This window comes from Gallus gallus, chromosome 6, assembly GCF_016699485.2.
Source record: "Gallus gallus isolate bGalGal1 chromosome 6, bGalGal1.mat.broiler.GRCg7b, whole genome shotgun sequence".
NCBI classification, from domain to species: domain Eukaryota; kingdom Metazoa; phylum Chordata; class Aves; order Galliformes; family Phasianidae; genus Gallus; species Gallus gallus.
In genome coordinates, this window is record NC_052537.1 from 21,199,577 (window position 1) to 21,221,087 (window position 21,511).

At 37.6% G+C, this 21,511-nt stretch overlaps 2 protein-coding genes across 3 annotated transcripts in view; one reads left to right on the forward strand and one right to left on the reverse strand.

Annotated features, from left to right (window-relative positions):
* MYOF (myoferlin) overlaps nucleotides 1–21,511 on the forward strand; it is a 92,796-nt gene that overhangs the window by 907 nt on the left and 70,378 nt on the right. The gene's annotated exons all lie outside the window — the stretch shown is intronic.
* Nucleotides 6,578–21,451, reverse strand: CEP55 (centrosomal protein 55). Of its 2 annotated transcripts, XM_421675.7 has the most exons (8): nucleotides 20,996–21,451; nucleotides 19,252–19,536; nucleotides 16,500–16,565; nucleotides 15,857–15,998; nucleotides 13,559–13,875; nucleotides 11,772–11,843; nucleotides 10,840–10,965; nucleotides 6,578–8,757 (listed from the first exon to the last, which is right to left on the reverse strand). In XM_421675.7, exons 1-8 carry the CDS (start codon nucleotides 21,176–21,178, stop codon nucleotides 8,551–8,553), a joined length of 1,398 nt encoding a protein of 465 aa, XP_421675.2. In that variant the 5' UTR covers nucleotides 21,179–21,451; the 3' UTR covers nucleotides 6,578–8,550. The 2 variants fall into 2 exon arrangements, with proteins under 2 accessions (XP_421675.2, XP_040559041.1); XM_040703107.2 differs by lacking the exon at nucleotides 10,840–10,965.

Consider the following 21,511-nt stretch of genomic DNA (forward strand, 5'->3'; position numbering starts at 1 on the left):
ACCTTTGAAATACGGTCTTATGCACTGCATGTATTAACTGTAGTGCCATGTGGAGGGGCAATGTCACAATACTGTTTTTTGGAATTCTTACACTAGGTTGAGCTAGAGTCCTATCTGTTGTCCGTGTTATGAGTTCTGGCAGAAGCCTTGTTAATCTAGACATAAGGAGAAAATACCATATTTTCTCAGGATGTTAACTTCTGAGAGCAGTTGCTTAAATGCTAGAGGTGGCCTTCCTGCTTACACTCTGGGATGGGAGTGAAGCATGTAAGTGGTCAAAACCAAGCAGATAATGCCTCTTAAAAGAAGACGAATGTTTTCAGGAACTATGTTAACAGTTACATAACTTCAGACACCTCTAGATGAGTGTTTGATTCAGTGCCAATGTAAGTGCTTAAATGTTTCTGTTAGAGGCTTTGGCACATGGAGCTACACCTTTTGATTTTCCTATCAACTGTTATTCTAAATGAAAGTTGTTCCAAGTTGATGTATCAGCACAGCTTTGTAAGGAGGCATTGCTTTTGCAGTGTTCTGGATGTGACCTCTGCAATGGACCTGTTAAGTCATGGCATTAGTGGGAATTCCAGAACCCTGGCCACAATTTATTTTGGTTCTGCTATGGGCTGACCCTGTAAAATACATAGCAAATCTTTAAAAACAGCAGATACCTTCCTCAACCTCACAGGCCTGGGACTTTATACAAGCTGACAAGCTAGTCCCAGAGTTGTGGGCGAATGGCAATAGATGTGATGTGGCCAGTTCTGAATAGGGATTGGTATATGGGAAAGAGCCATTGTTAGAAGTCTGTGCCTGTGCAGAAACTTGGGAGGCATTAAAGAAATGTGTATTGAGCAGCTGACAAACAGTAGCACAGATTAATGAAAATCATGTTAATGAAAACATTAATGAAAATAGGAGTAGAATCTTCAGCCCCTTTGGTATCAATGAAAAATTAAATCAGAACCTGATCCTATCAATTCAGGGTAAATTGAACACACTGGAAACAGAATGGGGGAAAGAAAATAGGGAGCAAAACATCCAAAGCAGCAGTATTGAAGAAGTTAAGGTGTGCTCCATCAGAAAGGAAAGGAATGCCATAAATGACCCAAAGGTTTGAAAATGGATGATGCTGAGAATCCTCGGGACATATCCTTGATCTTTAGAAAGGGTTACCTTAGCTTTGGTCCTTAGATGTGAACAAGAACTCCCTTTGGTATAAGCCAGTTGTTACTCAGGAGTATCAAAGCAAAATGCTACTTTCATAATGCTGTGAGTGACTGAGTTTCACGCTGCTGTCTGCACAAAATACTGTGCAAGGGGACTTCAGAGGTGTATAAAAAAACAAGCATATTACAGTGGGGTGTTATCAAATGAATTGGAGTTCCTTGTACAAAAAAAAAAAAAAATTAAAAAAAGAAAAAAAAAAGACTGATTATTCATAGGTCTAATGGATCCATTCACCTAAAATAATACTTCTTCCTCCATGAATTACAAAAGCTATATTTGCCATTGGAGAGCTACAATCATAGCAACCATCACAACATGAAATCTGAGGAAGGGAGGAATCATAACCTCAATATAGCTACTCTTGCATTACTGTAATAGGTGGGTGCTGTGTGCAGTATATAGTCCATGTATGCTTATGAACAGGAAGTGATTAGCAAAATGCTTGGAAACCTGTTACAATGTATCATTTTTTTAAACCTACTTTACATTCAGAAGCAATGAAACACGGAAGCAACTCCAATCTCACAGTTCTAGACTGAATGAAAGCAGTAGGGATCTCCGAGAAGCTAGTTAGCTAGCCTCAGGGTTAAATATCTTGTTTCTTTTTATTTATTTATTTATTTAGTTCCTGATTAAAAGCTCTAGTCTTTTCTTCTCTGTGGCAAGTAAGTGCTATGTTACCTGATAGCATAAGCCAAGCTCGGTTTTTCAGATTGTTCCCCTGACAACCATGAACTGTCATGACAGATGGGAGTAGTTCAGCTTATTTATTTCTTGTGCATAAGAAATACTCCCATAGAGAGGGACCTCCTGAGTTAGGTGATGCTGGAGATGGTTTGTTTTTTTTTTCCATCTGGACGTGACCATGGAAAGCTTTTTGCCTTATTTATGAAATCTCTTGCATGTAAATTATTCAAATCTTTGGGCAGTATTTCCATGCACCCGTGTCACAATAAGTAAATAACATTCACTTTTGTAACAGGTGTGTTGTGTATTTACTGTTTGCTGAGCGATATAAGTTCATTGCGTTAGAAATATTGACTCTTTGTCTTCACAATAGAAGTTTCAAGCTGGCAGGTGACTCAAGCTATGTCTATATAATAAGAGTTTCAGCGTAAGTTTCAACACAGATTAGCTTTCTATTTTCATTTTTTTCTTTCATGTACTGTACTTGTAGCTGTTCGGCTTCTAGGCTTGAGTTGTTCTGTTTCTGTGCTTGGAAGAAGTTATGCCACTCTAATATTTGTTTCAAATACAAATCTGCTTTTAGCTATTTTGCTTTTTAGGGAGTTTTCTAACTGCTCACCCACAGTATGTTTTCACATCAGTGAGCTGAATCATTTACACCAATGTCCAAATGACTATTTTAAATTTGTAGTGCAAATATAAATGCCTGTGTTTGTATTCACAAAGTGGAAAGCTCACCCACTCCAGAGTTCATGGGAAATAGCAGATGCTTTACGGATCTGTGTGATTGGGTCAAGTACTGACTCTCCAGTTTCATCTGGGAAGCCTTGTTTTCCTGTGGTCAGTGTCCATCAGAAAAAGGCTGGGAGCTGGATCAGGTTTTTTGTCATCAGGACCATCAGAAATTTTTGTCAACAGTTTTCTTATGACATGCAGTAAAGGAGGCATTTCTCTGTAAGCCAGTGCATGTGTAAGTACAGAACCCACATAAGAGTGAGTTCTTCAGTCACGATCTCTGTTATGCTACACTCCAAGCAGAGCTTCATGAGGGTGACTCAGCTCCAGCTAGACTCTTCTGACTAAGTGTAGTTTCCTGTTTCCTGTAAGTTTAAGACTGTATTACATTTACACATCTTGTACCTTGATTTCAGGAGTTTATTACTGAATATAGGATATCAGGATGATACATTCTGACATTGCAGGACCCCGTAGAACGCCCTTACCAAGGAACTGAGACCTGAGCTAGATATGTATAGAGTACTGTACTCTGATATTGAAGTGCCACTGAGCTTAGCAGCACTGCTCTTCTCCTGCCCCAGCTCTCTGATATTAATTTTCAGCTGTGCATAAAGTTACTTACATTCCTGCTGATGAGCTTTAATGCAGACCCACCAAAGAACAGACTATATTGTTCCTCTGAAGGATTTATAAACAAAAATCGTCATCAACCTGTCTTCTTCATGAGATGTTTTCAGACTTTCTCTGAGTATATCTGTGCACTTGGTTGCACACAATGCAGAGATCATAAATGTCATCATTTTCTCTCATATCCCACAGTGATTAGAGAATGCTCTTATTTATAGACTGGCTTGCTTTCTTTCCATTATATCTTATATTAGAAGTGACCTGTTGTTCACTCTGCTGTTGAGATCAGCAGAGGTTCTTCAGGTCAGAATCAGGATAAAAGCTTCAATTTTGAAATTCAGGCATTTCTGAAATAATAAGCTACAGAGTGGCTCCCTGCAACCAAAAAGTGCTGTCCTTCTTGAAGAGAAGGTTTGTGCTCGGCTAGCATGGAAGATGAGAGAAACAGAAAAGCCATTCTTGCAACACCAATAAGAGAAAGTACAGATAACACCTTTAACTTATGATGACCCTCCGACTTCCCAACTGTAATGCTAAATCATATTAATTATTTCCCCCACTGCTCCTGTTTTTTGTTATCTGTGGCTGTTCAGGGTCTGGTTACATTATAATTTAAAATGAGATAATTAAAGAGAAGCAACTTACAGCTTCTCATAAGCCATGTCCAGACACATGGACACCTAAATTAGGCTGTATAGTTTTCCATCTAATTGAATGAGATAATACTGACCAGATCATACTTGTTACATTAATAAAACTTGAGCTTTTGCTAATGCACTGTGCTTGCTTGCTACTTTTGAGAAGATCAGAGAAATTAAACCTGGCTGCACTTCTGTCAGGAAGCAAGCTGGTATTGACTTGATGAAGTCCCAGACTTCTTTATTTGAAGGATTTTCTGAGGCACTTTGTCTCGCTCTCTCATTTTGAGACTTCTCACTCTGCTTGAAACACTTAGGCTGCCAGTTGGCTAGAGAGGCAACAGAAATGAACTCAGGTCCTTGGAATGGTTTAGACAGTTTTATGTCACTGTCCCTGTGGAGATTTTACAGCCTCAGTGAGTAGTGTTTCACTGCTCATCTATCCCAACCACCAGAACGATTTTCCTTATGTCAGAATTTCCCATTGCAGTTTTAAGCTTGTTACTCTTCTCACTAAACAGAGGAGGACTTCTTTCCTCAGCATGAAATGTCATTTTTCACAACAACATGTGGTCTTTGCTAGACCACATAGCCCCAGTTCTTGGATGACTTTGATCAGAAATCTGAAAGGCTTACTACATTCTCACTAGCTCAAACTGTTCTTGAAGTACAGTACTTGAAATTAGGTGTGGTATTCCAGCTAAAACACTCATCATTATCGACTAGAAATGCAAAAAATACATAAAACATATAAGAGTCTGTTTATGCATTATGTAAAACTGCTGTACAATCTAGCAAGTAGGATAATGAATCATGCTCAGTTTCTGCAGCTTTCCTGAGAATTTGATAAACTGTCATACTACTGATTTTGCTTTTAGGTAGTTGATTACTCGTACCTGTAATAGTTACTGTATTCATCCTGTTTGTTTCAGCTCATTAGTCTTGACAAACTGAAAATTAGTGCTGTCCCCTGAAGACCTCTTCATTCCTACCTTGGATTATCTCAGACTTTATGTATACAGTGTTGCAGTATCATGTGCATCATCTGTGAAAAGCCAAACTTGTTTTGGAATCAGATAGATTAACCTGGAATTGCCTGATACATTCTTTACTTAACCATTTCATATTTTTACAGGAGTTCAAGGGGAAACTAGAGAGAAACCCATCGAGAGCTACTAACAGTCTGTGCCTGGCTCTTAAAGCCTGAGATTTTCCGGTCTCAGATGAGATACATCACCTGTCCTTATATTTGACATCCAGTTGAGGCTGCTTGTCAGAGATACTGTATGTTCTGACCATATAAATCAGAGCAGATCCACCTTTAGCTGCACTTACGTTCTAATAGCTGTGAGTTATTGATACTTATAGCTTTTCAACTACTTGTTCTACCTGTGGTATAGGCTAGAGGAAATAATTATTTCCCCACATTAAGAAACTAGCATTTCAGACTAAAGCCTATGTTAGCATATTTTTTCCCCCTCTCCACAGCACTTGCTCAGTAAGGAAATTGCAAGTATATGATACGACTCCAAGAGCCAGCTCTTGACAGTCTGTCTTTTTTTTCCTAGGAGTTGAAGTTAGGTTGATTTACTCTAAATTCCTATGGCTTTTCTTCTGCCTTGTTAGGTATCATGCTTTTCTTTTATTTCCTCTGAGTCTTTTAACATCCCATCTACCTTCCACAATCCTCAAACATCATGGCACATAGATGATCTCAGGGAGCTCCACTGTCCTTATCTGTTAGATGCATAACTGCTCAAACTTGTGTTGTGTCTTGAAAATAGTCCAAACAGACCTCCCCAGTGACAATGGTTCTTTTTAATACCTGGAGACTTTCAACAAGACCATTCCTTACTGCAGGGAACAGACCCACTGGGCTGCCTAACTCTGTCATGTTTTTCCAGTTAGAGGAAAGAAAAGATTTAGAGCTGCTACAAGTAGTGTTGTATGCACTGTAGTTTGTATTATAAGATAGTGTGTCTTTCTTGTATGATATAGTTATTTTTACAATAAAACCAACTGCTACTGTAATCTTAACTGTTCAAGCACATACAAGATGTGGAAATAGATTGATTGGCAGTTTAAAAGGAAACTGCCACATTTTCATTACTTGTAATCTCTCACCTACATCTACTTTGTTACAGAGACATCACAAGGGCGGCAGTATTCCCCCATAATCTTGTCTTGAGGACACCATACCATTCATGGTAGCATTAGCTGCCAAACAGAGGCATCCAGTTCTCTAAATATTTGTGTGGTTCAGCATGATTCTTTTACAGCATGACAGGCACGATGCCTTCCTGCCATAATATATTTCCATGGTTAAAGTGGTTTATAATATAGCTTGCCTAAACATCTGTGAAACAGCTGTTGGCACAGAGCAAATAGCTGCACAAAAGATTATCAAAGTCAAGAGTAAGAAATGTAAGAAGTTGCACAAGCAAATGATGAAGAGTTGATTGAATGGTCCATTGGATACAACCTTACATTAAGTTGATGAGTAAGAGCTATCATTCAGTTGCTGTTACTTCATTAGAAGTTGTCCTTGTGTGAAAAAAACCATTCAACAGTTGTTAGTCTCAGTATAGCTTTCGTTCTAATCACACCTCATCACATCAAAAGCACTTAATTCAATCTCTATTTACAAAGAACCACATATGTGAAAGGTGACAGGCAGGATTTATTAATATGCTGTATTAATCCATAAGCTTTCCTAGACTGGCATTTCCTGGACTGAGGCAGACTTCAGTTTTTGCAATGTTGAAATACATTTGTGTTAAAATTCAGTTACTTGAAATGGATATAAGTAAGAACAGACTGCTGAAACTGAAAATACAAAAAGTGCTTGAGATATCAGCTTTTTTTTTTTTCTTAAATCCTTGCCTTGATTATTAACTTACAGCTAATTCCCTGCAGTAAAACAAGATTTCAGTAAAAACCCATCTTTTGCAGACATAACTAAAGAGAAAAGTAGCAGACCTTTTACAGGACCATTTACATTCAGGATAAAAAAAACTTAAGTCTTAAATTCTTTCTTCACTCCCAGTGACCAAAACAGTGAGGCAGGGATATTACCTGCATGCTTTATGAAAGAGTCAGTTCCCTTCTATGGTTGGTAGTAATAACAAATTTGTGAACGTGCCTTCAAAGTAGGACTTTTCACACTCAATGTCATTTTGCTAGTTTTCAAACAACATCAATTCTGTACAAATGTGTCATTACATTCTCTTATGTTGTTTAGATAGGTCTAAGCACGTTGAAGTCCAGAGCAGGTGTTGGAATAAACAAAACACTTTAAAAGATGAAGTTATCAACTTAATCTGAATCCCCTCCATTTAATACTAAATAACTGAGCAGATAGTGAGCTGCAGCCTTTCAGTCCTCCTTGGTAGCACCAGCTTTAATGAGAAAGTGTTTTAGGCTAATTTAAGAAAGTCTCAGAATTATTGCAGAGAAGACCTGCAGCAGGCAAACTTATTTCATCTATAATACATAAAAGATCAGAGTTTATTGCAGAAACCATACTGAATATACAGCTGGGAATAGAGTACTAGCTGATTAATATGTTGTTAAAAGACACCTAAGCCAAACTTCTAAAAAAGTAGTTTAATACATGATTAAGATCATTAGGTTGGAATGAGAAGCATGGTTATCCTGAATTTAAAAGTTAAGAGGATGTGAAATGAAGAGAATTTCCAAAATGACAAAACCTTAGGATTCTGAAGCACAGTTTGCTTTACTTCTTAGTTCACCATCTCTTTGCTAAATAGTATCAGTATGTTTTCTTGCCCAATTGTCAAAGACAAAGATTAGCCTGACAATCAGTAAAATTGAGAAGTGGTGATACAATTGTTGTCTTTAAATATTAGCTTTTAACAATATGATGCAATATTATAATAGTAACTGGAAACAACTTGGAAAATACCCCTATATTTAAAAATAATGTTTAACCGTTCAAGAGTAGGGAGAACTTTATGGGTCAGATGCATAAAATTTTACAGCAAACTATAATGAAAAAAGTGACACTGGCTGGCAATTCAGAATGGTACACCAGAGATAGATTTACCTTACACTCTGAGTGCAGGTAATTCGCTGGTCTCAGCAAACCATAGAATTGTAAGAAAAGTTAATTTAACTTAATTTTTACCTTTCACTTAGTCCTCAATTTAATAATTCTTATGATAACAACAACTTGGACTTCACTACAGGTAAAATGAGGAAAACGCTCACAACAAACCCAGGTTTACAGTAGATTTTGAGAGAATTGTGCTGTGATCACAAATCAATAAACACTGTTTTCTGTCAGTTTCAGAACTGGATATGCCAAGTATTAGTCTGACACAGTAGGTGCATCTTTACTGCTCTCATTTTTAATAGTGCAAAAAAAAATCAGTAGTTTACTATATGAAAATAGCCCTAATTCTACAGATATTTCCGTTTGCAAGCAAAAATGCAATGACCATTTCCACAAGAGTCAAGTGGAATATCTGAGGCCAAATAAATTACTGTTTTCATTTAACAGAAATAGAAAGTTCTTCATATAACCTTAACAGAAAAGTCTTACAAAAATATTTTGCCTTTTTAAATAGTATATTGGCAGTGCATAAAGAGCAAATATAAGTCCATTTGGAACTTAAGCTGTACAGAAATCAATATGTGCTAGTAATTCTCTGTGCTGGCTTGTTGGATACTGCACTTGGCATCTGGGACATTCAAGGAAACTTTCATCAAGTAGATTTGAATGTTTCAGGGAAGGACTAATATCATATGTGGTAATCTTCTCTTCAAATGCAGCTTGCAGATCTTCTTGTGGTTCCATAAGTCCACACTCCTGGAGCTTCTGGAAAAGGAGAAGCTTTAGTGAGGACTTGAGGCATGCTTGAATGCCGTTCTGATCACATAGATGTAGGAAAAAAAGATATTTGATGGCACACAAACCACATGTTACATACAGCACTAAGGACAGGATTTTAAAGGTGGCTAAATGCAGTTATTAATGCAAGAAGCAAAACAAAGGGGCAATATGGGCCTGATGAATAATTTTAATATGAAATTTGAATTAGATTGCAGGTAGCTTTTCTGCAGACTATTTAACACAGGCTTTCCACAACATCTCATTAAATATACAGATAAGATAGAGCACATGAATTACATTATAGCAGTATTTAATGCATATCTTAGTTTGAAGTAGCTTTTCTCCTTCATGAACCACTGAATGAGAATGAGTCCTGCCACGTTAAACACTGTGCAGTAGCTACCATAGAGTATTTTCATAAGGTATAACAAAAAACCATGGTGAAAGCTATGACAGCAAGCTTCAAACTCCCATATTATCATTGCTAATCTGCAGCTACTTGGCCATCTTACAACTTTTATACACATTCTAATTAAAAAGCCAAATTTCTGCACCATAAATACTGAAGAGTAGAACATTATATGCGGATGATGTAAATGTAGTACTGCATACAGATGTCTTAATGCATTTTTGTCTACCTATGCAGTGTTGTAGGGTTGCATTTTTTTGAGGGGGAGGAAGTCTGACAGAAGGAAAGAATGAAGGAAATGAACATGGACTGAAGCTTTCTTACAGCAGGACTACAAGCCCTGTGAGAATCAAACATTGAAGACTATTTTAGAAATTCCTTTGGAAGCTCTAAAAACATGCTATATATGTATCAGGGAATCCAACATGATTTACAATTACACCCACACTTAGGAAACTTCTTCACTATGCAAGGAATCCTTCTCCAACTATCTTTCCAGCCATTCATATAGCATCCCTCCCTTCATCAAATGCACTAATCCACAGTACATAGGATGCTGCCTCTGCCTAATTACCTTCCTAAACTCTGCCTTAATTATCCCTTCTCCACCTGACACCATGAACTACAGTTTCTATGCATGAAAGTTTCCCTTAATGGAAAACAACACCCAGCAGCTACCCATCCACCTTATTTGCACAGGGAAACTGAACACTGCAGCCCTGCAGAAGTTTCAGCTGCTCCTGCAGCTGGATTTTCTACTGGCCTCTGCTGGCAGCAGCAGCAGCAACTATGAGGCAGTCAGAAGAATTTCTCTGCTCTGCAACTTGTTAGTGGCTTTAGGATTTATCTTTTCTGTAAGAAGACAGCCTCAAACCTGATCTAATGAAGAATACAGGCATCTAATTTTTTTTTTTCTTCTGAACCTCTTTTAACTAAGTCCAGAACTGCAGACTCAACAATTCTATTCAGCTATCACAAATTCAGAAGACCCTTTATATAGAGTTCCAGAAACACCAACAGTCAAAATATACTTTTGCTGAAGACTGGCGCAAACCTGGATACAAAGCAAACAGATTAGTGGATTGCTTGATGCTTAGTTTTTCCTTTTAAACTTATGTTGGATCCAGTGGTGAAATCTAGGTGGCTTTCTTTGGGATAAAGAGAAGTAGCAAACAGACCATGGCCCTCACATAATACAAATGTCCTTTTTCATCTTCAGAGTTAAGCAGATCTTTTTGAAAATTGATAAATATTAGTGATCCATCCATTCTATATCACAGAGATAGGGTCTGTGGAGAGGGATTCAGCTGTAAGGGTACTGCCTTGTTGACTAGCAGCAAGTTTAAGTAGAAACATATTATAGTTTTGTTACTGTACAATAGACAAAACTACATATACACTGTGACAAAACAATTACATTCTCTATTGAGGAACCTGGCTATTCTGCATCTCCTTCTGCAGTATCACTTCTCCATAACAGAATTTGTATTTAACTAGCTAATATAGGGTTCTGCATCATTGGACTGCATAGCTAAAGGATGTGAGCAACTACAGTGAATATCTGATGACATGAACAGAAGGCTCACTACACTATAGAGTGAAAAGTTGTTCATTTATGCAAAATTCCTGAGTTAACCTGCAAGTTATTCAGTACGTACCAGAGGTTCAAGACGAGTTATTTGCTCCCTAGCCTTAATCAGTTCCTTAAAGATTTTGTTTAACTGATGTTTCAAGTTCTGGCGGTCAAGCTTTTCATTCTCCAAGTCTGCGGTGCACATTTGGATCTTGCAACCCCACAAAGGGAAAAGAATTAAAAGCAGAATTATTAAGAAAATGGTGGAAGGAGGGTGATTTCCACTCTTCATGTACTTAATGCAAGCTCTACTTACAATCATATCCTAAGGTATGTTAAAATAATTTGTTGCTTTCATTTCAATGCAATCTATATGCTCAATTATGAAAATAATTAGAGGTAGAGTTAGAAGTTATTTTGGTTGGAGGATATTTCAGCTGCCTCACACTCCTAAACTGAAGATTTTCTAGAAAAGCATATAGTGGAAGTTCCCCCCAAAAATGCCAGTTTCTACTCTGTGATCTTTGTTGTAGCAATTTGAAGGGAAACTATGGGCAACACTGTACCAGAGCTTAGGAATGTACAGTGCTTTCTCCCAAGGACTTAAGTTAGATCTCTAAAAACTTCCTTGGAAATAAAAAAAGAGCAGACAGCAATGCAGTTATTTCTATGTTACAAATTTTAATGAGCTGATTGGTTTTAGGATGTTTCCCAGACCTAATTTGAGGCTGTACAGTTTGTACTCATTTGAACATATTATATGTGATAAGTGATTGTGCAGAAAGTAGCATTGCATTAGGTTTAGTTGCAGCCTCTTAGAGATTTCCTTTGGAAAAATTAGGATTATTTATAAGCACAGAGGGATCACCCAGAGTTGCATATTAGTATCTATTATTACTTCAATATACTACTTATTCTTAAATTTGAAGTATAATATGCACAAAGACCTTCTGAAATAACAATTTAAGTATCAGACTCTTGAAAAATCAAGTTGCATCTGAACATGTAACTGCATACCTGTTTTTCCAACAAAGCTATCCTAGCGTGTTCCTCCTGCTGTTTGAGCAATGATTTACGAAGAAGCTGTACCTACAAGACAGAAAAACAAGCAATTTCCATGTATAATAAGTTTTTAAAAAATTCCCAAGGAGAAATGGAACTAAACTTGTGTTCCACAGCCAGCAGAAAACATATGCCTATTTTACAGCAGCCAAACAGGATACAAATACCTCTCCTTCCCTGGGGAAAACCCCAGGAAAATGTTATCACTGTACAGAGTAGGGAAGAAGGTAGATTGATATTTTACTGAGTAAAAGAATAAAAACCAACTGTACTTTCCCAAGTGATTGGCTGAACAGGAAAATACATGTATAAAACAGCCTATGTTTAAACTAACATGTCACAATTAATGCTATTGTTTTTAAGAAGCAATTTAGCTTCTTTTAAATAGAACTGAAAACTTAGAAAATACTCGAATATAACACATTAACTAAATGCATTTAGAAGATATCCTCCATTAACAGGACATGTCAAGCTTTCATAATTAATGCTTTTGTTCAGTTGAAAAAAACAGTTTATTATTAACCAGTGATAGCCACTGGCCTGGATTTAGAAGGCTAGTCTGATATTTTAGTTTTAGCCTAAATCAATGCCTATTGAATTATATCTTATTTCAAATTTCAGCTCTACTGACCAGAAAGTACAAAGTGTATCTTATTTGGATGACCTGAGTACAGTCCATAAAGAAGAACTTGCCAGATTCTCTTCAAAGAGATGGCCACGATCACATCCAGAAGAAGAAAGTTTTATTAACACCACAATGCTGACAGGAATACTTTGTTTTAATTTACCACTGTAGTTGTCTACACAGGGAGTCCTTGTAACTATTCCAAACAAAATGTAAGCACTAAATTATTATTTTTAACAAAAATACGGCATATACATATTTTCCCAACTCTGCTCATCCAGATAGGTATTGAAAAGTCATTGGGCTCAAGAAAAAGGAAGAAAGAATCGAGAACTTTATATAATGACTTAAATAATGTTTGTAAGTTACTCTCTGGGAAACAGGCAAGCCCTGCAAACAGAAAATTATAGAAAAGCAGCAGGTGAGGCAACAGTGAAAGCCATGCATAATGAACAGCTTGCCTCACAGACAACTTCCTGGGCTCTGTAATGAGTTACACAACTCTTGTCATTGGTTTCTACCACAGTTGTCTCCAAGACAGTGACAATTGAAGCTCCATTGCATCCCTTATCTATACATTGCTTTTCAGTACTCAGATGCGCTTGATAATGTTTTATCCACAGCATAATACAGAAAACCAAGGATGAGATCTGAGTGGGGAAAAAGGAAAAAAACTGGCACAGGCTGCAACAGTCAGTTGGAAACGCTATCCAGGGAGATGTGTCAGTTTATCCAGTAAATATTAGACTACAGCTAATAGTAAATACCAGTGATACTCCACTCCAGACCACATGATAGAACAACATGTATTAAACTTGACTTTTTACCTTTTCTGTTCTCATTCACCAATAATCTTGAGGATGAAGCCAGATTAAAATCTATGATGCATTCTCCCACTCCACTTTATGCCCCAAGACAAACTCATGTTTAAACAAGTAAGTTTCACAAAACTAGACTGCTAAACCAGTATTAAAGGATTCAGTTTTAACCACAAGGAGGACGTATAAGGTGAACACAAATAGCAGTTATCAGACCAAGTGACAGTCTGTTCTGATGAAGTATGGCTTTCCAGCTCTCCTGATTCTCTGCTAATGATCTTCAGTCTTTATCTGCTTACCTGAGATAAAAGATCTTCAGACTTTTTCTTTTCTTCTCTTAGCTGTACTTTAATGCTTTCATTTTCTTGTTTTAGTATCTGTATTTTCTCTCCTTGAATTTTGTTTTCATTTTCTTGATCCTTCATATCAACAACCTGTTGTGACTGCAGTAAGGCATTTAAGCTCATTATTTCTTGTCGCCTTTGTTCGTACTTCTTTTTGAACTCATTAAGTTCACATTTCAACTGGGTTACAGTACATCTTTCAGCTTCAAGATCACTCTTTGCATTTTGTAAGAGCTGATCATAATGTTTTTGCTTTTCTTCTTGTAGATGACCTTAATGAGACAAATAAGGAGAGAACATAGAAAAAACACTTCAGAATCAGCGCACCAAACCCTTGATAGCATTTTGAAGCATCCTGATGTAAATGGAAATTTTAGGCTGTTACACAGCCTAGATTATCACCAAACTAAATTAAAACCGCTTTATAAACTAAAGCAGAAAAACCTTCTCCATGGATAGTTACTGGAAAATAGCAACTTGGCTTCCACATAATGCCACAGCCACTTCCTTCACTAATTGTCATAGCAGTGTTACAGCATTTGTCCTGACTACACAAGCTGCATGGTCCCACTGATAGTTCTTATGCAGCCTCATGCATTATACTGAAACATTAGAATAGAGATAAAAAGACACTAGAATCTCATGTTTAGATTTAGGCTCCTTAGTCAAGGTTCCATCATTACTCTCTCCCTAGAGACACCCTGGGGGTCTTGTAAGTTCTGCTCTATCACCACAGAAAAAGAGAGAATCATAGAATTACGATGAATAGAATTATGGGAGTATCTGTTGTCATCAAATTGTATGTGATCACTTCTACATTGCATTTAAAGGAAACGGAAGTAGGCCTTTTGATCAAGAATGCCTGCTTCTTGGCTAATGACCTTTGCTTAAATCACTGTTCAAATAGTTTATGCTTGTTGAGCCTAGAAAAACTTATTAACTAGGAAAAGTGCTCCATAGAAATTCAGAATATAAAGTATACTCAGAAGCAGAATAAGGAATGCTGTCATTCACAGTCCCTTGTGATTTCTGGTACTCAAGTTCTAGTCTTGTGTGCTTCTCCTGTTCAAGGCTTCCCTCATGTTCTTCAAAGTGTAATTTACTGGGGAAAAGTTTCTTGCTTGAATGTTCATAACTCCCCACCTAAAGCTAAGCCTTAAATTTGTTAGCAAAACCCCTTTACAGGGCAATGAGCTCTTCAGTGAGATACCAAGGTTTTCCTTGGAAAAAAAATATATTAATTCTCCATTTGTATAGCTAGTTTTAAGCTTTGATTTCTACTGCTGTCTAGCTGCTTGAAGAGGAACTCACCCCCTTACTCCATGTTTCTCGTATGCTTTAATGACAAAGCTTTGACCACAGTAACTCTGATTACTTCATCTGGTAAGTTACTACAGGCCACCCTCCCTCCAATACACTGTTCATAGATTCTTAAAGATTAAAAATGACATTTCACAGTTTTCTGTAAGGTTACCAGCAGCAGTAGAGAAACAAAGCTACTGGACATTAATTACAAAGTGGTAATTACCCATATGCATGTTGTTATGCCAGGTGAGGATAGTTCTATTTCATAAATTTACCTTGCAGATCAGCTGCAGTATGAAACTGATAATTTGACATGAAAAACAAGCCAACTCCTTCTGGCTCTTCTGTTCAAGATTTTAATTTTACTCTAGAAGCTGGTCAAGCGTGACTCAAGTCAATTTGACTACATGGTACAGAGAAGGTGCTTACTGAGGAACTCCGCAACATGAAAGTGAGCTAGAGGTAACCAGATCCATTATTGCAAAACATTTTGAACAAGTGTCAAACCCTATCATAGGTGTCAAATGATCTGTTCAGATGAATAAAGAACATGTCAGGCTTGAGTCATTTTTATAATATTTATTTTGAAAGAAACAGACTGATACACACCTAGACAGTAAATTCTTAATGCTTCCTTTATGGACCTTAACAGTGCACTCTGAAGGATGGGAGATAAGCATATATTTGCCTCAACACTTTTTGCAAACAGAAAGGTGGCCAATAAACTGGCAAAGCTTTTATAAAATGTTTGGTGAAGTAGATAGGAACAAAGTGAATTGATCAAGTAACGCAGCTAAAAAAACCAGGAAGCAAAGAAATTCAAAAGTTTTACCTTTAAGAAAGCAAAATACTACGAAGAAAGTCATGATTACTGCTATTATTTATGGAAAATGTATTTTATAGACAATTATGGTTTGGGTCACTCATGGGGAAAAAAAAAATCAATACCTTCTGCATTAGATTCTTTGGGTTGTTGCTGACTAACAATTTCTGACCTCTGTTCAAGTTCAAAGATCCTTCCCAGCAGTCCCCTGACATACGCTTCACGTTGCTGGTCATACAGTAACCACTGTTGGTTTTTCTCAAGAGCCTTCATGGAAAAAAAGAAAAATAAAAATGCCTCTAGTACTTCACCAGATTTGAAAAAGTATTATTCACCTCATTTCTTAATGAATGAGAAAAACTACATATTGTACATTTGTTTAAAGAAAAGCTATTTAGTTCCCCTGCAAACTCCATTAATCTTGTCTGCATAATTAGTAAAACCCTTCTTGGTGTTACTGACCATAAGTTAAAAATGCAGCAATATTAAATTCTGATTGGCTTGTTTACTGGAATAGGGAAATCACTGGAAGATTTTGATGAGTCATGCCTCAGATAATGAATTAACCTTTCATTTTGTCAAATATACTGGAATAAGTTAATGTACTACAACTTATAGACAGATACCTTCTTACCAACTTTACCTGATGGTATCCTCTATCATATCCTCTGAGGTCCCATTCTAACCAAAAACATATATGGTGATAGTTTACATTCTTATACATCATGATACATGATTTTACATGGAATGCTGTACTGGAGAACTTACATCTTTTAGCTGTTTTTCAACTTCACTATGATTAGTTGAAGATCCAGGGCTGTTTGTTACAGCTTCCTACAGACAAAGAGCAATCAGTTAGCGTTCTTTAAGATAAGAGTATATCTAGTTCTGTATAACTGTTAATCTCAGGGTTAGCATAAGAATAGTTTAAAATTTAGGCAGATGCATTTATCTGACACTTGAATTAAAATCTGTTCTATTTTTAGAAGGAACTAAATTACACAGAAAAAGATCACATTTTTAAAAATCTCCTGGAGAATATGGGACAAATATCTCAGTTTACATCACTGAATAATGGTTACATTAAAACATTTCATGAAAACAACACTTTTTTTGGTTCAACTTCTGTCTTGAACAACCTGAAGGGTAACAGGAAAGCTTCTGAAGAATTCAAGTATCTACAGTTTTTATTTAAATGAGAAAATTTAAGTTATTTTTTCTATTTTCATATCATAATTATACCAGCTTGACAATAAAACAGACCTATAAGAGTTGCTGGGGGAAGCCAGAGAACTTAGAGATAAGCATCGGATTATAAACACCTGGAAAACGATGCCTATTCAAAACCATAAGGACATAGTAGTTTTCCAAGGCCCAATCCACAGCAGAGCACTTAAAGTATGGGTTTCACAGTTCTTCAGCCCCACTTAGAACTGAGAAATCTGTTAAACCTTTAACCTCTGTTCATATGTTGTTTATTCACTGCACAATAGTAAGCTTCTCAAAGTTGCGTAGATAAGCCAGAGGGAGCTTGTAAGGACATGAGTGGAGATTATTAGCTAACTCCAAGTACATTTTTCTAAAGTATTCCTGTTATTTGTGGAACATGATTTAGAACAAGTTTCATAGCTGAAAAATCAAGAGATTTTAAAGTTGGACACAATTATTAAAGCTCAGTTCTTTCTAATAGGATTTAGATTCACCATAAGTGTTCAGATTCTTATTTCTGTAAATATTAGAGGTTGTGCATCAGCAAAAACTGCACCATTTCAAGTTGTCATACTTGACATGCTCTTTCCACTTCAGAGTATACCTGCTGCTTGTGCATCACCTAGCAGTTTTAAGAAACGCTGCTCAATTTGTTTTCAATTTTCCCAGACCATTCAGGAAGGAAGTCAAAAAAAACATTATTGTCCTCTACTAATATCAGTAAAAATCTAGAAGTGTTGATTTTAAGCTAAAAAATTTGGCAATCAGAATCCAATTAGTTACAAATCCAAAGTAACAGTCCAGAATGTCTCCCCTCAGGCTTCTTTTATCACCAATTACGAGCAAGTTATTCTAAAACGAGTGCAATTTCTAGCATTACAAAAAAACCTGCTGAACATTTACCTCACTGCTGAGGTAAGTAGTAATTACTCTTTAATTCTCCTATTTTGTACCTGAGATTGAAAGATACACTTCCTGCTTAAAACTCCTTAACTAAAAACTGAAGACTCAGTACAGATAGTAAGTAGGGTCTTCATCTCTCAAAAATCAAGAAGGATTCTGCAAGCTACAGTATTCTTTGCTCTTGTATTTTTTTAATGACCTATTATCTTGGTATGCCACTAAACCTTTCTGCAGAGTCAGAATATTATGTATATTAGAATATTATATGTACTGCCACTGAACTGTAACTTTGTGCTGCCTGTAGCGTACTATGCTAGATGCAATAAGGAAAGTCCACACCGAGCAACTTACTGTTTAGAGTTGCAGTTTTGCTATTGCTGTGGTACAAATTCCTGTAGTGGTTACTACACAAATAAATCCATTAACAGGGACAGCATAAAAACCATGCTGAATGAAAGCAAGTTTAAAATTTTCTCCAACACTCTTCAGTGCTTTGAAGTGAGACATAATACCACTGGATGTAATGTGTTTATTTCTCAAGACACATATTCATATCCCACTGCATAGTATAGTATTATAATTGAAAATGAACAGATTAAACAAACCACCAACCTATTTGATAAAAGCTGAATTTCTAGAAATTGCTCAACTTTGTTATATAGCTTGGGGAATTAGCACCATCTACAGGCTGCAAACTGAAAGACTTAAAGGGAGCTCCTTTCAAATACTGAATTCCATGTGCCCCCTATTGAAACAACGCTGCATTTTCCGTGGAGCATTATAGTAGGAGCAAATCAAATGCACTCAGAAAAGTAACAAAATGCCTGACACCACAATTATTAACGAGTTTAAAATGAAAAAGTACTCTATCTTCTGTTATGCTGAAGCATTTATCATGCATTATGCCACGTAAACTATAGGCAACTAGTTTTAATCAAGAAATAAATGAAGATTAGCAAGAGCAGAGAGGAGAAAAGTATTCTCACCACTTACCCTGAGTCGAGTAGGTGGGGAGTTTAGCATTCCTTTATTAAGGCCCCATGTCAATTACTGCTGCCTTCCCGCTCTGCTTACTCACTGAGAATACAAATCCATGAAGGGTACAGTGCCTGCTAAAGCAACAGCAGGTCAACCCATACCATGCCACCAGTCATACCTGCCTGCACAAGAGCAGGAAAAGAGGACCTGGCAGCACAGAATTCTTCCCAGCTGTGTTGCCAGAAGCTGTACTCCCTGACTGTTTATTTAGTGTTCAGTCTGGATACCATCTGCTGTGCTGTGTGCTGAAGTCTTCTTATATGAAGACTTGTAAGATTAAAAACTGCATTTTATAACAGATAAAGGTGCTCAGTGGATGAAAATTCCAAGTCTAACCTGTAAACAATCACTATATTTCTTTAGTGCTTACCTGGAATGCCTGAGAACTACCAGTTCTGCTTTCAATCTCAGAACATTTTGCAGTAATAGTAGATAAATTACATTTTAATCGGTTCATTTCTTCTGATAGAGAACTAAGTAACTGTTCTCTCCTTTCTGCTTCCTTCGTTTTTTCTTCTAGTTGACTGTGTAATGAGGAGACTTCACTGTTCTTGTTTTTGGACTTAAGCCTGTCTCTTAGGTTTTGGATTTCTTTGTCCTTCTCTCCAAGAAGATGGTTGTATTTTTCCTTTTCTTTTTCAAGACAAAGTATTTTCTGAATGAAACAAAGAAGTAACACAAATGAGTAATCATCTGCGTACACAGCAATAACATTAGCAAATGCACAGCAGTTTAAGATACTCACTTTGAAACGTTCTCTTTGCCTTTAGTTACCTGAGAATAATATTCTTTTAATAAAACAGACAATGCTACAGCAATCACCTGAAATATTTCAAATGATTGTAAGAACAGTCTAGAGCAGCTGAAAAGGGGAAATAAGCAGAGAACTACATTTCACAGACTTGGTAAGCAGCTTTGCTTATGAATACAAACCACTGCAGTATTTGAGCCTTAGAGCATAAATATTATAAATACTCCAGAGCATTTCCTGTTCAAAAAGAAAAGTTAATACTTCTCTTAGCATCAGTAAGATATTTAGTAGTTTCTGAGGAGCATGTGAATTTTTTCTTGTAGATTAAGAGACAATTATTGAAGCTACAAAAGTCTAATAGAGCTTTCAGGAGAAAAATGCTGTGTTTTTTTTCCTAAATTGCCTAGTTTTTTAGTTTAAAGAACTAGTAAAGGACATTTTGATTTCCCCCCCTCCCTCCACGGTGACTTTTAGGTAGGCTTCCAGCACAGTAAATTCTTGAATAGCATTAGAATGTTGAGTTACCTCAGAGCTATACATGAACTTGTTACATTAGCAAGTAATTTCCCATGAGAAATATCAAAGCTGAAATCCTACAAGTGGATATCAAGTCATTAGAAGGTGGCAGAGAAACTTGAAGCATTCACATTTTTATGCATCCTCACTTAGGGAATGGTTTATGACTACATCCAACACTCACCAGAGCTAAGACATTGATGCCTAATGGTATACCTAAGCACGCCTGTGATTGTCCACGTGTAAACTAGTAGCCAGCTATTAAGTAACCAACATTCAGCAAGCAGCATATTCCACCACACACAAGAAATGCACAATAGGAATTCGACACAACAATAAGCTGTAACTGGTACTGAGACAAGCATCAGAACTGTTATTACAGCACAGACACATCAAAACCATTATGATGGAGTGGCCCAGAAATACTGTGCCTAGTCTGTTAAGTACATTCCTTGAGAGCGTCCACTTAAAGCTTCCCAGTGCTTTTGGAAAGCCTGACAGCATCACATATCAAGCATAGCTTCTTTTTCTGCAGCCACAAGTCTACCTTTAATGGACTACAAGCAATGGAAGTTGCAGTGTTTTAGTTTTTGCTCTGAAGTTGGCATAGAATAACAATAGGAAGAACTAGTTACAGTTTTATTTACCCATGGCTAAGAAGGTGCTTGGCAGCCTTGCTCATGCAAAGGACCCGATGTCAGCTGTCACCAGGGCAGGACCAAACAGGCTCAGTAGAGCTCTGGCCTCAAGCCTTTGTATTTAACAGCCTTACCAAGCGACAAGTTTATCTGCTCAGTTATCACGGGGAAACAACTGAGGACAGAAGCGTCACAGCGCGTCCCCTCACCTCCAGCAGCCGGATCCGCTCCGGGTCCTCTGCTCGGCCCTTCCCTTTAGTGGCTTCCTCCAGGGATTTCCTCAGAGCTGCGTTCTCCTGCTTGTACTTCTCAAGTTCGCTTTCTGGCCTGGAGCTACCGGACTTTAAGCCCCACTTGCCAATAATGACGCCCTTGGTCGTCTTGGAATTCATTTTCCAGCGCCTACGCAAACAAACGCGCAGAAACGCCTTCCCCCCGAGCAGGACAGGGCCTCTCCCGCAGCTCTAAGGGAGCTCAGCCGACGCAGGGCTCCCAGCTCCCGCAGGGCAGCGCGCACCGTTCCCCCGCGGCGGAACAGGGCGGCCCACAGACCCAGGTGCCACAGGGCGGCGGCCACCGCACTCAGGCACTCCTTCGCTTCCGGCAGTTTGAATGCCGCGGCTAAACCATCGTCACTTCCGCCCACACTACTTCGCAAGTGAGGCGGGAGCTACGGCGTCCTCCGAGGGTTAAAATAGGTCGGGGGGCGGGGTGATTGGAGAGCG